General features: G+C 45.0%; 2 protein-coding genes across 2 annotated transcripts; both read right to left on the bottom strand.

The window, feature by feature from the left end:
- Positions 1 to 81: 81 nt before the first annotated feature.
- On the bottom strand, positions 82 to 4,437 carry mat2ab (methionine adenosyltransferase 2Ab). The gene is made up of 9 exons (XM_003974887.3): positions 4,347 to 4,437; positions 3,589 to 3,666; positions 3,393 to 3,515; positions 3,200 to 3,312; positions 2,980 to 3,123; positions 2,674 to 2,892; positions 2,414 to 2,596; positions 2,172 to 2,305; positions 82 to 1,782 (listed from the first exon to the last, which is right to left on the bottom strand). The coding sequence occupies exons 1-9, from the start codon at positions 4,435 to 4,437 to the stop codon at positions 1,680 to 1,682; spliced, it is 1,188 nt and encodes a 395-aa protein (XP_003974936.1). The 3' UTR covers positions 82 to 1,679.
- Positions 4,438 to 5,828: 1,391 nt separating this feature from the next.
- inpp5jb (inositol polyphosphate-5-phosphatase Jb) lies at positions 5,829 to 17,653 on the bottom strand. The gene is made up of 13 exons (XM_003974959.3): positions 16,961 to 17,653; positions 13,485 to 13,932; positions 13,004 to 13,111; positions 12,696 to 12,804; positions 10,564 to 10,680; positions 9,857 to 10,032; positions 9,634 to 9,745; positions 9,303 to 9,412; positions 8,957 to 9,164; positions 8,612 to 8,749; positions 8,417 to 8,500; positions 8,233 to 8,337; positions 5,829 to 8,078 (listed from the first exon to the last, which is right to left on the bottom strand). The coding sequence occupies exons 2-13, from the start codon at positions 13,916 to 13,918 to the stop codon at positions 7,788 to 7,790; spliced, it is 1,992 nt and encodes a 663-aa protein (XP_003975008.2). The 5' UTR covers positions 13,919 to 13,932; positions 16,961 to 17,653; the 3' UTR covers positions 5,829 to 7,787.
- Between the last annotated feature and the right edge of the window lie 113 nt (positions 17,654 to 17,766).

Genomic DNA, 17,766 nt, shown 5'->3' with positions numbered 1-17,766 from the left:
AACCGTTCTGAAACTCATTTTCTGGTAATGGTTCCTTTGTGATGTTGCTTTCAGACAGTAAAATGAATAGAACAAACACGGTTATGATGTTTGAAGGAGTAGTTTATTACAGAACATAACTACCCAGACTAGACATGAAGTGTTACAGTGGGAGCTCCCAGCTCCTCTGGAGAGTCAATGCAGGTCAGTAGCAGGGAGAAAAAGCAAAGGGGACTAAAGAGGAAATAGAAAAGGCACTCTTAACTTACTGTAGCCAACTGGGTGACCTCGAAGTATGGGGGGGGTAGTGTGCAACTCAACTGCCCCTCACACGAGATGGTCATGTAAACACGGCTGGTTTCTCTGTACTACACCAACCAAATGTTGCCATTCCACGAGTGATGACAGGGGAGTTAAAAAAAATAAAAAATAAACTGCACCAGATATTTCAATATGCTAAACCATCCAACCTAAGTGATCCACAGATTAATGATTGTATCATTGCCGTCAACAGTAGGCTGCCGAGGTTGACCAGAGCTTTTCTGTACAACACCCCGGATCCCCCAGCAGAACACCGAAAAAGGGTCAAGTTTAAGGAATTATTCATTTACCAGGTTTGTGTAAAGCTGCCGCCTGACAGCCCGACTTCTCTGTATCCACGCCGGGCCTCAGAACAAATAAATAATGCTGAGGTTGGAGTCCTAGCCAGTAAGACTTGCACTCTGCAAAGCTTGGAGGTGGGTTTCTCTGTAGCTACACCCACCACCAACACACACGCAGAGCAGAAGGCCCCAGACACAAACCATTAAAAAGAAAGCCCGTCAATGACGCTTAAAAAAGTACTCCTAAAATTTAGTTTCAGCACATCCAATTTTTCCCCATCAAGTATAGCCAATTCATCTACGGACCAGAGCAGCGACATAGCAGCTTCTGACTTTTCTGTATTACGTCAGAAAACGGCAAAGGTCCGTAGAGGCGACTGAAGATTTGCGCTCGTCCCAGAGCTCAAGTTAGGATTTGGCTCTCCCTTTACCCTTCAATGCATAGCATTTTTCGTCACAGAAACAACCCTTAACTTTAACTGTGCCATTCTAGCATCCTCCAAAGAGAACAAAGCTAAAAAAGGGATAAAAGGATGCTGGGTCAATGACCAAGTAACTAGTCTGACGATGGAGGAATGTTCAGACTCTCCACTTGGTTAAGGTGATTGATCAGGTGACACCGGTTAGCTATGACATGTTTCTAGCAAGGACATAAAGGCTGTACAGTTCCTTACATCAGTAGCACCAAGAAAGTAACAGGGTGTGGGCCTTTACCCTAATGTTCCACCAGCATGACACAAGACAGACCGACGCACTGATGAACAATGACCGTTGAGGTGAACACCGGTAAACAGGGGGCATCTAAATAAACAGGGGAACCTCACCACATGACAACACCAGTGTACGTATGGTGAGTACGAGTTCATGGAACCCACCCAGACACTTTCTAAAGCATGCCGTCAATGACCCAGGGGGATACTGCAAGTAACAGAAGACAGCAACAAGACGAAGGAGTGAGAAGGCAGAGTGGAGGGGTGGGGGGACAGTTATAAAATATGCCAATATTATGGAGAGAGACAAGTGCATTTCACCCCCGGAACCCTGGAGGCTTCTCTGTAGTATACACCAACAGGCCTGGGGGGAAAAAGCTTAACAAGTTTAGTATTTAAGTTTTTTGGGAGTCTCCCATGGGAAGGAGTCTCGGCCAAAGTGGCCATAGGCGGCAGTCCTCTGATAGAGGGGCTTCTTCAGATCCAGCTCCCTAGAATACATAATCAAAATATTTAGCAGCAGTCGCACCCGAAGGTCAAACGATCACATTTACAAACGGGACCTTCAAGGACGCCATCTACACGAAATACTTACCCTGTCAACCCAGAGCTGTGGGTTGACAGCACTTCGTTGACGGAAACACTACAAGACTCAGTTATACAACTGACACGTCTATGCAAGTTTAAAAAAAAAATAAATAAAAATAAAAAAAAAAACCCATAAAACTCTTCCCTGTTATTCATGCGACTAAAATTGAAAAACAGAAAATGTCAAACAATAGACCGATTCAACGCTACGGGCTGGCACTAGAAGGTAACGACAAACACTGAATGAGTCGAACACGACCGAGGCAGCAGACTGGGTCATGTTATACATTACCTGACAATGACTCCAGGGCGCAGATCAAAATTCCTCTTCACAATGTCCAGCAGCTCCCTCTCACTCTTGTGGGAGGTCCCATAATGGAAGATGGAGATGGACAGTGGGTGGGCAACACCAATAGCGTAGGACACCTGATGCACAAGGTTTGCATTTTAAAAAAATAAATCTGTACTAAAAATATTAAAGAAGCCCACATCTTCCTACTCCTGTACACGTGCATGGTTGCCACATCTACACACCTGCACCAGCACTCTCTTGCAGAGGCCAGCCTTCACCAGGGACTTGGCCACCCAGCGTGCAGCATATGCAGCAGATCGGTCCACCTTGGTATAATCCTTCCCAGAGAAGGCCCCTCCTCCATGGGCACCCCAACCACCATATGTGTCGACAATGATTTTACGTCCCGTCAGGCCAGCGTCCCCCTGTGGTAACCGCAGGGTACATCATTATCACATCATTGCTTAGGAGTCAATCTAAAATTTGACCCTCTGCTACTTACCTGTGGTCCCCCGATAACAAAACGCCCACTGGGCTGCAAGTGGTAAACGGTGTCGTCATCCAGGTAGATGCAGGGGACCACAGCTTTGATAACCTTCTCTTTCAGGGCCTCTCTCATCTCCTCCAAGCAGATGTCCTCATCATGCTGGACAGAGATGACAATTGTGTGCACGCGCACTGGCAGCATGGCGCCGCGGTCCTGGCGGTACTGGACAGTGACCTAAGAGCAGAGTATATGTGTATATACAAAAACACTGCTGCATATTTCAGGTGGTTGGCCATTTGATGACCGGTGTGATGGATCTACCTGCGTCTTCGAGTCCGGCCGGAGCCATGGAAGAGTGCCGTTCCGACGCAACTCGGCCATCTTGGCATTCAACTTGTGTGCAAGGACAATAGTGAGAGGCATGCATTCCTCCGTCTCATTGGTCGCATATCCAAACATCAAACCCTGCAACGGAAGAAGTTACATTATTTACCCCCAAGACGGTCAAATCAAAACTAACTTAAATAAACCAACTACAGACCTGGTCCCCTGCTCCAATATCCTCTTCATTGCGATCAACATGAACACCCTGAGCAATATCAGGAGATTGTTGCTCCAAGGCCACAAGAACATTGCAGGTCTTGTAGTCAAATCCTACAAAAAGAAGCAGCTCAAATCACCATTTTCAAGCATTGCAAAGCTAAAAATGTCTCTATATAGGCACGTATACACACCTTTGCGGGAGTCATCGTATCCAATTTGACGGATTGTTTCGCGGACTACTTTCTGATAGTCCACGGTTGCGTGTGATGTCACCTCTCCGGCCAAAAGGATCATCCCAGTTTTGGCAACAGTCTCTGAACAGGGGAGAAAAGAAGAATTTAACATAAACCCTTGTCTGGGGTCAACAGAACATGGTCCGTTTCTTACCACAAGCAACTTTGGCATCAGGATCCTGCTTGAGGTGGGCATCCAGAACTGCATCGCTGATCTGATCACAAATCTTGTCTAGGAGAACAACATTTAGACAAAAAAAAAAAAAAGCTACTGTGAAAACTGCGAATAAAACAAAAGAAAATGCGTCGGTGAGAGTAAAAGTGAGACCAATTGGCACGCCCATACGGAGCTTAAAGTCACAGTAGCCGGTTCACCATGACTTGTGATAAAATAGACGGCCTCGCGCGCGCAGGCAACCAATGACCAATGAGAAAACGCCACAAAAAAACTTCAAAGAAAAAAAAAATCCACAACAAAGGCGCTCAATGTCGGACCGTGTGTTCCAACACGTTTTAAGGCGATGCGCTGCACGCGTCTCCAAGACGGCTACTCCCAAACACGTTCGGAATAAAAGGAAATGTAAATTTATTTATTTTTTAAAAAGCGTTTTATACATCTACATTTTGAAATTTAGGAAATATATGCGTGTATTTTAAGGAAAACGACTGATAAGTTTGCTGACAGGCCAGACACGCGACCGCATCACCTATTCAGCAAGATTAGCTAGCTTCGGTTAGCGAACAGCGCGTGTCCTTAGGACCGGCCCAGCTAGGGAAGAAAAAGGCGCTAGCATGAATAGACGATCGATAATTCCTGAAAATAACCAGAACTTGTATAACACTAACGACGGCGCAACAATTACACGTTTAGCTTTTTTCATACGTTGATGGGGGGGGGTTAGCCGGTCTTACCGGGGTGTCCTTCTCCCACAGACTCGGAGGTGAACAAGAAGCAGTCCTCATCGATGATGGAGTTATGGAAACCATTTACTTGCCCGTTCATAGTGAAAAATTCTACAAGGTTAAATAAAGCCGTTAGAACTAGCTATGGTTGGACTAGCTTGCAGTATTTTGCGAGACTTTATATTTTCGCTAGTAGTCAACCTGAAGCCTGAACCGCATGGCGCAGAGCTCCTGTATTTATACTAGAAGGTCAAACGCTCTGACGTCATCAGGAGCTGGACCATACCATTATTAAGGAGGGGGGGGGGGGGGGTAGAACTTTCAAACAGGAACATACTGTATATCACATAATCGCATTGCGACCATACGCACATCAGTGTGCTAGAGTACATGCCCGCGAACACACACACACACACACACACACACACACACACACACACACACACACACACACACACACACACACACACAAACAAACCTAAGCGCATTGCTGCTATAAGCGCTTGTTGGACATTGTTTCAAACTGTAGTATTGTTTAACTGTTATTAACGCACGCTTCCTTGGTACAAACAAACAAAAACATCATTTACTGGATTAAAGCAGATACTAGGGATATTATCTCAATGTAACTTAATTATTCTTTCCTAAAAGAAAGCTCTTGCCTCTATACCCCTCAGGCGTTGTCGTGTAATTTAATCCAAAACAATAATAGTGCAAGGGTTCCATTTGATGGCAAGAACTAGTCAGATAGTTTATCTATACCCGAGCTGATTTACAATGGTTTAAAGCAGAGTAATTGGTTCTCTTTGAGAGAGGCAGATGTCTGAAACAAATAAGTTAATTAGGTTTCACACAGGTCCCTGTCCTTTCGCTCAATTATTTTTATGTTGAACATGTTTAACCTTGGGCACTTTTGAGTCAATGTTTGTGGAAAAAAACCAAACCTTTGATTCCTCTCACGTACACGCTGTGTCTGTGTCATTGTGACTCGGAATTCCTGCTCGTACTCATCAAGCTTTTGAAAAGTCACAGTGAATAACAAATACAACTGTAACATTTAAGGTGAATTATTATTACAAGCGTTTAAAAAAAAAAAATCATGTGTATGTATTCTTTAATTCTCTTGTTTTGAGGAGCAGTTTATTTTAAAAGTGCAGTAGCCTCCTCAAACCTACTAAGCCATTATTATTGACAGCCTGTACCTTTGCAGTCTCTAAACAAGCAACCAAACTCATGACCAATGTTGCATCAGGGCAGAACAGTCATTTGTTATTGTGAATTTGCAGGGTGGACACTTTCTTTTCAGAGGTCGAAAGCATGATGCAAGATGCACCTGCTGTTGCCTCCTGCATGATGTGTTGTTAGAATATGTTGCCCTTATGAACCCTCCATTTATTTGAATGTGATATTAATTCTTTGGACAGTATTGAAATCCTTTTGGTACATTGTAAAAAGCAATGGTGCATGAAAAAAAAGTTCTTGTCTCGGCGATCCGTTTCTCCATTTATTGTCTGTCACAGGTCTGCTATATGATTTCACTTTCATTCACAGTTTTACAAAGACCTGAAAACTCGCTACAGTAGAGACAATAAACAAAACATTTGATCTGAAGTTTTTAAAAGAGAAACAAATGTTTCGAGTAGAACAGGAAATCTATCAGTATTCATAATTTCAACATTTCTACTCAATGTTCCCTCACTGGCCAGCAGAATTCAGGCTCATTTAACAGTTAAATAAGAAAATAAAATCATGATTAACATCATCTTTGTGGCATAGATTGTCTCCTACTGTATATTTTCTTAAATACATTGTATATTTTTTTTTTTAAATATAAGCCTATAATTTTCTTTTAATTATTCCACATCATTACAAACATTAACATTCTGTAGACAGCATAATTTTCATAAACATTTCACGACAGATCATCAAGACTGCAGAACTGATCCTATTCATCTAAATAAACTAAAGTAGGACAAAGTGATACAATCTTTAACATGTTCTAAACACGCTACACAAAGATCTAATAATTCTTTCATTTAAAAATGCCCTATGAAATCATTCAAACTATTTTATAACAATATTTTGAGCATCTCACTTTTGTTCAGTCCTTACCTGCATTATTAAAATAATTTTCACTCCCACAATTTTGCTAGAGTCAAAAACAGCACTTTACAGGACAAAATATCACAGTACTGGAATGTAGAGTATGTTTTGCACCAAACCATGCAAATGCAGCCACATCCCATTCACAGTAAGCACACAGGCACACGGTCCAACACAAACATGTCCTTAATCACTCGCATACGCAAACACACACAAGGTTTATAGGCTACAGACACACACTAATGTTGTAGCTACCACCGTACACGCTGTCCTACTCCCCAAAGTACAAAATGCCTAAGATGGTGCAGCCGTGGTCACACTAACAATGCAACACAATGATTTTCACAGGCAGCTAATCACCAGAATCAATGAGATTGGGAGAAGAATAAACAGAGAACTGGTGGAAAAATCATTTCAAATGACCGAATACAGGAAAACGAGACTGCACGCGTCTCCTGGGTCAAGTCTAGTTGTAGATTGGACCACTGAAGTTTGACAAGCTGATTAGACGGCTATGCAGTGTCAGCTGACCCTCACCCACTGCCAACTACCACACAGGAAGTCCATTTTATACCCTCACATTTACCCTCCACGCTTACACGTGATCATGCTGTGGCCATTGGTATTGGCCAAGCCCCCTGGAGTGTCGTCTCCACCCACTCTGATTGGTAAATCTTTTGAAATGCCATTGAGTGTTGCTATGTAATCCATGTGGCCTTTCAGAGCAAGAGCGGTATATGAGCAAAGCCATACCTCTACACCAAACATCACGAATATTTTACTAGAAACGGAGTGAATGTCGATCGAGCTAGTGATGTGTTCGTGTTTAAATGTGTTTTGAAACACATTCCATGCTAATCACCTGGGTGATCGGTTTTCTGATGGTTTCTCAAAGTAATCTATTGTTCGTGAGGTGTCTATGTCAATAATACTTTGTCTGAAGTGCATTTAAATTGCCTGAATCTCCTTCGCTGATAGTACTTGTCCAGCAGTGCAGTGTTTCAACCCCCCCACCAGGAAATGACAAGTTTGTTTTTAGAAAATTAAGAAGGTACTCTTTGATCCTGCATAGACAAAAATCATTGAGTCCTTCCAAGGTTATCCGCCCTCCCTGTCTGGTTCACACCTGAGAACTGACAAAGGTAGAGGAAACACTGCACAGTGAAAGCTTTAGAAAATTAACTAATATATAATGTGCACAACAACTGAAGGCAAAGTAATCCTTCTGGTTACACCAGATGGTTATTCCTGAAAAGAATGGCAACCGAAGTTGTACATTTCCACAACAAGAAATACTCTGTTGTAGAAATACGGAATAAAAGACACAAGATCCGACTCAGATGCACCTCACTGCCCTTTTTCCTTATCCTCAGAAGCAGAGCCCTGACCGCTGCTGCCCCCTGTCGGTTGACTTGTGGAGTCGCTTTTCGCTGTTGCAGAGGCGCTGACGTCAGGAGCGTTTGGGGCCTTCATTTTGGCCTGATCGGGGCTGCGGCTGCGACGGTGGCGGTGTTTGGTCCTGCGTGGGCTGGGGCTGCGGGATCTGGTCTTTGTGAGCACGACGGTGCTGTCATCCTCTGAGCTGAAATCAGAACTGTCTGAAGAGCTGTGCTCGGCAACTGTAGTGGGAAGCTGGATCTGAATCCGGAAGAACAAATACAGATAAGATGGACCGAGGGTAATGAGGGATAATGAGGGTAATGATTAATGAGTAATCAAAACGATAGAACTAGAAAAAGCTCCCTTCTACGAGGTCATGTGCTTAACAAAGAAGTGCCTAAGTTAGCGTTACCTGGAATGGCTCCGTGACACCAACAAGGGTGCTCATGTTGTTGCTATAGTAACCCAGGATGAAGTCCCCTGAGCCTTTGGGCAATTCCTCTTCAGGAAAGGTTACCTGGAACACACAAGTCAGGAGGTTGCGAAATATGAGAAAAACCCATCCCTCAGTAGGCTCCAGGCTGGGTCCAAATTACCTGATGTTCTTGTCGATGGAAATCAGCTTCCTCTTGCTTGGCCCACACATATCCCACATAGTCTTTGTGGTGTTTGAAGCCCACCTGAGGGACAGCAGGCCGGGCAAAACATTTACTATGCCAATAAATCTAATTTTTCTTTACAAATCAGAAGTCAAAGTTTATTCTGTGTAGTCTTCTACAGCAGTTATTAACCTTGTACAGTCCAATCCAGTCCCAGGAGCTGCGGGCAAAGTTGGGCGCAACTCTGAATTTGGTCGTTGCATCAGCGATACTGTTCCACTCATCCTCCACCAAGAGCGTGACAAGCGGAATATCCACCTTGTACGGGAACTATAGAAACACTCTTTATTATACTGAAAAAATACTAGAAACCCTCAAAAGAATGTGAATGTCACCCTCATCATCATCGCAAACTAGTAGAATCATCCAAAACTGCATGACTGACAACTTTGTTTAAATCATTTACACCCGCCCAATTTAAAAAACCATTTACAAAAGCAAACTGTAAAAAGTAAACACCTTCCTGAGGTGTCTCACCTGCAGGGTGAAGATGGAGGACACAGGTTTGTGGTCACTGACTGTGTACTCCATGTGACTCCGGTAGCAGTGCTGCGTCACTTTGGTCCCGCTGGTCAACCCTGAAATGGAGCCACGCTTCCCTGCGTTCAGAGCTGCGTTAGCAGGTGCAGTAGCCCTCAGGCGCCACAGGATCCTATCGGTCCAAGCTGGTTTACGCTTTTTCCCACTGGATGAGAAAGAGAAAGAGAAAAGAGAGAGAGACAAGATAGTAAACAAAACGGCCCTTTTGTGCTCCTCTTCTTCAGAATTACCGGGGCTCGGTTCTGCAATACGTCACTTTCCTGATGTGGATAACTTCACTGACCTGGTGTCATATGTATCTGTTCCAACATCAAACTTGTAGGTTGGCGGAAATTTAAGTGGGCCTTCCTGGAAACCCTCTAACACTGTCTCACTGTCTTTCGCCATGTTGAGCTGTAAAAAGCAGAATTCTTATTTAATCAGTCACTTTGAGAATGTCGCCCTCTAGTGGCAATAAAGATGATGTATTGAAAGTTTAAAAAAAGGAGCAATATCAACATGGAATACTACGGATGAACCTTCATTGAACACTCTTTACATTCAAGAAAAGATGCAATCAGCTGCAGCAGGTTAGCAGATATTTCAAGGCAGGCCACAGGAGGATTTGTTCTTACCTGATCCTTTTCCCACAAAATTGAATACTTGTTGTTATCAATGGCAGATTTCACCACTTGCATATCCAGATCTTCAACGCGGAAATTTAGATCTCCAAACCAGAACACCACACTGTGAGAAAAGTTATTAAATGAAGAAAGTCAAGTGTATAATAACTTCTGTAATGACACCATTACTTCTGTAATTACGCTTGTGATGATGGTGCACGTATTGCCGACGTACTCGTGGTCAAGGACCCCAGAGGCAGCCTGACCCTCGAACTGCTGCTGCTGCAGGATGCTCTCAAAATCCTCCATGCGCTGATCGGAGTTTTCCATGTGAGCCGGCAGGTGGCAGTTGAGGAAGCAGATGGTGTGACCGAACACTGACATGCGCGCACTCACCCCACCTTTATTCCCCTGGAACATCAACCATTAATCTAAGGTCAAATAAATAAAAGGGATTGCATTTAATCATATCATTTGAATGTTTCCCATGGTTAGATTGAAAAGTGTCTGCCCCTGCCGCAGCATAACAGGAAGTTCACTCATCACACACACATTAATACTTAATGCCAATGGGAGAATACACAGCCAGGGGCAGATCGAACCTGTGAAATGCCTCCTACTGTGACTTCTATCTACCGCTGTGCCCCAAAAAAAACAAGAAAAGTTTCTGCAGTGATCTCAGATTCCTTCGTTTCTACCTTAATGTGTTTTATATACTTGAGCCCTGATACGTTCGCTATGGTCAACCTAAATTCCATAACTTTATTTTCCCCAATATGGTAAAAGTATATGAAACAACATAAGGGTAATAAGTAAATGAGAACAAGAGATGATGGCGTGACTGGTGGCCATCTGCTCCAACATAGTCGAGGGATTAAAATGACAGTAGTTGCTAAGTTTACTGGTGTTTTGGTCACAGACTGGTGCCAGCTGTCATCTCACCCAGTAACCCCCCAGGCCAGTGCGAGTGGTTTCAGTCTGGACCCCACGGAGGAAGGGCAGATGGAAATATTTGGCGAAGATCAGCAGCAGCAACCCTTGCATCCGCTGGGAAGCAACCTGCAGCACAGACGGGATGAATGAAATACACACAGTTACAGCAACATGCTTATAGCTGGTGTTTTAACTTGCAGGAAACTTTCCAGTAAACCAACGCTCCAAACCCAGATTTGCTGTGCACCCCTGCTTCAGTTTCCCTCTCGACCCACTAACATTTCCACACTTTCCCCTGGAGGATCCTCCATTTTAGCTTTCCCTCTACATTATGTCCTGCACTTTAAGGAGGTCATAGTTTGTGGTCTGCCCTCTCTGGAAACGTACCACTCTCCATAGAAAACATGATGTTCCCACTGCAGGCACTTGATGGTCGGACCGTTCTTTTCTCCCATTCTTTCACCATCATCTTAATAATTAGCTTCAGCTCGTGCATCAGGATGCAGATTTAGACATTTTTGCACCACTCATATCAGGCACCAGCGGTCTGTTCAAACGTGATGAGGCATTTGTCTGCAACATCAAGCCCCTCCCCAGATATTTCTGTACGCTCCCCCGCTGTTGATCTACACATCCCAACCCCCAACTGCTGGCCCAACAAGCATGATCACTCTCTACTCTGAAATGCCCTATAGGCAGTAACAAACCCACATGACCCTCGCTTGTGTACAAACTACAAATTTGAGTAACTTTGTTGTGTAATAGACTCTTGCATAGACAGAGTAAGTGTGTTTTGGTACATATGTATGTGTGTGTGTGTGTGTGCGCATGCATGCACATGTCTAAAGCATATACCTTTGACTGAATCTACTATAGTGGACAAGCCTTACTTATCAGCATCACTGAACATTAAAAGAGCTCCTGAAGGCTGCCATAGTACATTTTGTCTCTGCAGAAAAGATATTTAATCCTAAAGACAAGTGCGTGCGTGTGTGTGTGTGTGTGAGAGAGAGAGAGAGAGGCAGAGCGAGAATGTGAAAAGAGTGAGAGACTTGTGTCTTATAATTATCTGTGCGTTTGACCTTGCATGGCACGCACGAATGAAGAAACGAACTGGAAATAACAAGTGTGAGGTTTCGTGGCTAGCTTCAAAAACTGGAAGAAGTTCAGTGCAAAACAAGCAGTGTCCCTTTTAATCTCTAACTATCTTCCTTTTTTACTGCACAATCATCACTTACAAACCACATGAAAAGTCTTGGAGCAAATTCAATATAATGTGCCAAATGGCAATGAGAGATTAGAGCCAAAAACACATTGAGCACTTTGCTAATTTGTTGCTGACACGAAAAGACGTGACAGAGATGATCAGCAACGTATAAATAGATGGACAAAGTGTCTGTTTAGCACTGCGTTGCTGCGCTAAAGTGCCGATTGCAGAGAAGTCTGTTGTGCTTTCAGCAGTTCCAGTTTAGAGCCGACTCTTGGAGAGCAGTGGACAGGACCTGGCACTATCATGAAGCACAAAAACAGTCAAACGGCAGCGACTTCAAGGTTTTAACTAGCGTAGCGGAGCACGAGATAGCTGGAGGACAGCATCAGTGTCACTGTCAGGGGACCATCAACACTGACAACGACATGATCCAAAAATAAAACAGCATCCTAGGAGACATTTGTCCAGCTCTCTCAGCTCAACAGCTGATTCACACTTTCTGGCTCACAGCGCCAACAGAGCCAAGAGCCAGACAGGGAACTACTTCAGCCATGCTGTGTCCTTAGATCTGTTACAGAGAGAATAACAATCAAACCATCGTTTCCCTAAATATTTGAACTAAACTGAAGATCATTTTTGTGTAAATACTGGAGTTTTCAGATCTTTCATATATATATTAAAACATATATGTTGGAGGGTGTGTCTCAACTCCAAATACCTTGGTGAAACACTGAGGGGAGAGATAATGCAGAGTGAGAAGATAACAGATAGTGCCTGTTAGAAACAATCCCTCTGTCCATTGCTCGGGGCAACAAAATGAGCCTAATTTGCAGCAGGGAGCAGAGACATCGTCAGGGATGAATCTGCGTATGTCTGAGCATTTCACTGGGAGAGGATGCATATGTGTTGATGGTAGGAAGCCATGACTGACCAGCACGTAACCGAAGGGGCTGAGTCTCTCCATGCAGACCTCGCTCCACTGGTCTGTGAAAAGGACATCCTTCAGTCTTTTGTTAATCATAGAGTTCACTTCCTGCAGCCTGGGAGATAAATGAGACGCAACAATGAGATTCAGGAGCTGATGAGTGGGCAATTCAACAGAGGCATAATAAATGGAAGAACCACTGCGCTTCAGGATTGAGCAAGACCGCTAATGAAGGGAAGGGTTAAAAGGAGACAAACAGTAAATGGACACTTCAGTGTCTGGAGTGGACATCTAGTGCGCCACAAAACACTCACCCAATAATGTACATATCTGTGTTTCCATCACCCACATTCAGCCCCAGCAAGGAGGTGATGTCATCAGGCGGTGTGGCTGAACCCACGTTCCAAGTGATGATGTGCACCCTGTTACAAACGGATGTTATATAACGTGAGTTATGAGCATCGGTGTCCAGCACACCTCGGCATCAGAAACCCAAGCGGATGTACAGCAGATTAGGACAGATCAGTCCAGAACAGAAAGAGATGAGAACTGTTAACAGAATAGAGACATTTAAAACGCTACATCGAATGTGGGATCTGTAGTCTCAGTTTAGGAAGACCTCAAAATGAAATGAAAAGCTGCTTTTAAATTTGATTTGGTCGTGTTTGGACTTGCAGGCGCCCTTCAGTGTGGAGTGTCAGTGTCTAAAAATAAATGCTATGCCAGTCTTATCGTTCCCAGCTGAGACATGAAGAGACACAGGAGTTGGGACACACGCAGCTCGTGGGAACTTGCCTGAAGTCCTCCATGGCCTGAGCTGGAGTATCGGCAGTACCTGCGACAGACAGAGCTCTCAGAGCATGAGGGTTCAGGTGAGGAGGTAAGGGCCTGCTAGTGGGTGGGTGAGGGACCGAGGCAGCCCTCACTGGGTGGTGCCCTGGACCTTTAGGACCGGCAGTGCGAGGGGGTTTTGGGTGACTTGCACCAGTGCCATCAGGAGCGGACTCCTCCTCGTTGGCCACAGCTATAGGTTGTTCTTTGGCCTCACCCTTAGGTTCAGAGATATCAATAGAACCCTCAACTTTGGCACTTCTCTGAGGCCGCCGAGGCCTTGCTGTGGCTGCAGCGTGGGTGCTGGAGGTGTCTGCTGCCGCCTGAGCGACCGCCGCTGCAGCTCCATTTGGGTCGTCCTGCTGGGCCTGACTTTGGTCTGAAATATCTTGGTCCATTTCACAGGAATTCTCTAACAAAGACAACAGAGACCAGAGCACACAAAGAGATTACTGCCACTCAAATATTAATGTGCACCAACAAAATGACAGGAACGTTCAGATGATGAATCATGGGACACTAAAGACGACTCTGTGAGTCATTCCGGCGCCCGCCATGACTCTTCCATTACCTGCCTTCGTTGCTTGAAACGGATGAACAAATTCATGAGAAAACAGCATAAAAATACAGACATAACACAGAGACAATAATGAATTCATTTTCCAACCCTCAACGCATTTACATTAAAAAATGATAAGAGAAAAATAACAGTTTATCATCCTCTTTGATTGCGGCTCGGCTCTTCCTGCCAGTCTTCCAGTAACCACGGAAATGCTCAGTCAGTTCAGATTAGCTCAAACCGTCTCGGTCCATGCTAACACGAGGACAAGCTGCGCGGTTCAGAACAACAACAATTCAACAGACAGCATGGAATAAACAACATACAAACCGGGAGCAGCAGAGAGTGCAGAGGAAGAGGGCAAGACTGGAGTAATCGGAGAGCTCAGTCAATTATTGTGTGAACATGTTGTATGTGTGGTGCAGACGATGAAACAATGTTAAAGCTGCAGTGCAGCCGGACCCTGACAACCGTCTGAAACAGGCAGCGTGGCTGGATAAATGGCCACACAGGTAACGAAGACCTCATGATGAATGGCAAATATCAATAACACTGGTCAGATGGGAACCCTCAAAGACAAAAAAAAACAACAAAGCAATCAAAAACAGTGAAGCTTTAACGGACACAAGACACTAAGTGACAATTATTCACATGACCTTGACTGATGGAGACCCCCCCCCCCCATTGTAGTGTAAAGAGCTGCCGCTGCAGCGTAGACCCGGTAACATGTTGGTCATTCAGTCCACCAATAAACGGGTGTCTGGCTGGACATGGCTCTTCCCTATGGTCCATGTATGGCATTTAGGAGGGGGTGTTCTGAGGAGAGGCGGGAGGACCGTTGGACACACGTGGGAGTGGGTGGGTGCAAAACGAGATGAGGGAGGCGAGGAAGGGAGAGCGGAGGGAGACGGTCCATTCAGTGACAAACACCGTGTCTTTCTGCAGACTGTCTCTAAATTGATCTTCACACGTTTCCCTCTGGCACCGTCTATTTTTCCCAAGCACTAATCCGCCCCCTCCCCTTCATTTTACCGTCCTATTTCTATAATCCTTCCTCTACCATCTTCTCTCACACTCCAACACCTTCACTGCACTGAATCACTCACCCCACCAATTAACTTTGCCCTTTTTTGCACCACCCTGACCCAAAACCATCAGATTTCTTACTCGTCCTGTTAACCTTGTGCTCAGAGTTGACATTTGTGTTCCTCCAGCCACGTGCACGGCATCGTTTCCTTCAGCCCGACATCGTCAACATGCCAGAGTCACAACCGAGCGCACACAGATCCCAACCTAAACTATGAATACATGCCGCCAAAAATAACACAGACAGGGAAAGCCTGGTCCGTCCTTTTCTCCTGGAAACAGCCGAGTTCCACGACCCATTCCGACTCTTCTCACATTAACAGAGCAGAGAGTGGAAGGATGTGATAAAAACAAATGTGTCATGGTGTTTATGTGCACCCACTCCAGGGTGTGAAAGCTGAGAGCGCCAGCGGCCATGCGGCGTGTCCCAAACAGCAAGATTTTGCTCATCAGATGGGAACATTTTGATGACTGAATCAGAGTTTTATGCCTTCGTCTCTTGCCCCAAATGGCATTTTTAGTGACACAACCGCAATATGGTGATCTAACTGATGATAAACCGTAATGTTCATCACTTCCTCAGTGTCTAACGATGAACTCACAGCCAGGTAGTGAGCTGAAACTCAAACCCTGTGATAATAATTATGACCCGTGCAGAAGTTACATTTGGTTTCCTACAGTGTCACAGACTTCCATCACTTCCGTTTACGTTGTGGTGGCCAAACCCTCAGAATCAAATGCTGAAGACACATTCTGACAATATTAAGCGTAAGACTTGTAAAATTAAACTGTAAGATGAGTTCAGCTGACACAAACTGTGAATGACACTTAAGAAGGACGGAGATTTTAATTTTATTCAATAACGCTCTGTCCTTGAACTCCCAAGTGCGGCCGGCCCATTGAGTGGCCATTTATGTGATTGCGTCCCAAATAAGTTATTAATGAAAATCTAAATGCATGTTCCATTAAATTGCAGGCTTTGCGATACAACACAGCGGACCAGGTAAAACCTCCCTCGGTACTTTTGTCATGTTGTATTACAGACCTGCGTGAGAAACAAATGTGCGATTATTGTTTTACTGTGTCGTCTGTGCAGAAACAACTGACCAGTAACCTTTAACAAAAAGGCTACCGATGCATTGTGCTGTTAAATACCATGTTACATAAACAGAACAGGGCAAGTAGTCCAGTTCCTGCAGACACTCGCACTCAGCCAAGGACAGGATAGAGTGTAATACATTTTAGAATCATTTGCAAGACAAATGAATGGTGCGTCCATTGAGAAAGGGTCAGGGAACAATACCAAATATGGGATAAGATGATAAGGCTCCAGCTTTTGGAAACAAGAGGATCAAGGTCATTACTCAGTGTTATGCCATCATCAGATACAATAAATTGTTTTGGTGCAGGTGTGTGTAAGTGTAGGTGTAAGTGTGTGTGTGTGTGTGTGTGTGTGTGTGTGTGTGTGTGACACAGGGAGCGGGACAGACACAGACAATGATTCATCTTTCCAGCTCTGAGAAAGGTGTTAATCATTTTAAATTATAAGGATGTCTACGCCAAACAAAATGGTGTAAGGCTCAACTTTCACCTGCATGTCTGCTATCACCCGATCCGCAGCACCCTGAGCAGCCGTTAAGTAAAAGTAAAGGGAAACAACATTTTATTTTTGGTAAAGATCTTTACCCCGTCACTACTACCAAGGATTAAAAAAGACCGGTTGTGATCTCCCTTTATGCATTCCTCCACAAGTTTTGACGCAACACCCGCCTGTAGCTGATTTTTCATGATTTACCTGTTCTTGTTAACGGCTTAAACAGGTGATGGATGACCAGCCAAGCGTTGGTGCAGATAGGGGGGGGGGGCGGTTAGTCCGGAGCCGCAGCACTGGAGGATGTGACACGGGTGAAGTTTCCCTTCCTGTCGCCTCCCAGCTCAAACCATTCCCCGGCTGCCTTCCTTCCCTTCTCCGTGCGGCGATGACAGCAAGCAGGTGTTTTTGGGAGCGGACCCAGGCACAGATAACGGCGGGCAGGCTACATGTCAGAGGCACTAACCTCCTCCTCCTCCTCCGCCGCCGCCGCTGCTTTTAAAGACACAGTGCGGAAGCGTTCGGCAGCGCGAGCCGAGTCTGCAGCACGCTCGCTCCTCGTGCCCTACAAATCGTGAACGTCCGGGACGGCGCGAGGGAGAGAGGGAGGAAGTGGGTGCGCTTCCGTAAACAGGCGGCCGTTAATCAGTCAGCTATACTGGCCGATGATTACGCGAGTCCGATCATGGAACTACATCGGGTGGACTAAAAACATTCAATCCGCCGCTAACATGGCTTCCATCTGAGCTGCATGGAGTCTGCGCCCCCCCCCTACCCGTCCACTGGCGCGCACAGTCTCGACAGTCGTTTACATGGCAACGTGACTGCGGAGCGAATTAAATCATAAATTAGGTCGAAGGTTGTGTGGTCATTCACGGTGTAGGTTAGTGAGGCTATGCTACGAAGTCCACTGAGTGAGTGACCGCCGCCTAGTGGCTGGTGTGATGAAGTGTCCCGTACGCTGTGGACGGTAAATGGGAAATTGTTGACTTATAAAGGTCAGGGTCTTG

The sequence above is a fragment of the Takifugu rubripes genome, chromosome 21 (genome assembly GCF_901000725.2).
Source record: "Takifugu rubripes chromosome 21, fTakRub1.2, whole genome shotgun sequence".
NCBI classification, from domain to species: domain Eukaryota; kingdom Metazoa; phylum Chordata; class Actinopteri; order Tetraodontiformes; family Tetraodontidae; genus Takifugu; species Takifugu rubripes.
Note: the sequence above shows the minus strand (reverse complement) of the source record. Positions and strands in the feature narration are given on the sequence as shown.

Coding starts and splice junctions, on each gene's coding strand:
- mat2ab (XM_003974887.3), bottom strand. CDS start 4,437: ATGAACGGGCAAGTAAATGGTTTCCATAACTCCATCATCGATGAGGAC. Junction 3,313..3,392: donor ATACGATGACTCCCGCAAAG/GTGTGTATACGT, acceptor TTCTTTTTGTAG/GATTTGACTACAAGACCTGC. Junction 1,783..2,171: donor CGCCCTGGAGTCATTGTCAG/GTAATGTATAAC, acceptor TATGTATTCTAG/GGAGCTGGATCTGAAGAAGC.
- inpp5jb (XM_003974959.3), bottom strand. CDS start 13,918: ATGGACCAAGATATTTCAGACCAAAGTCAGGCCCAGCAGGACGACCCA. Junction 9,746..9,856: donor TCTGGGGTCCTTGACCACGA/GTACGTCGGCAA, acceptor CTTTTCTCACAG/TGTGGTGTTCTGGTTTGGAG. Junction 8,750..8,956: donor CCTCCATCTTCACCCTGCAG/GTGAGACACCTC, acceptor GTGTTTCTATAG/TTCCCGTACAAGGTGGATAT.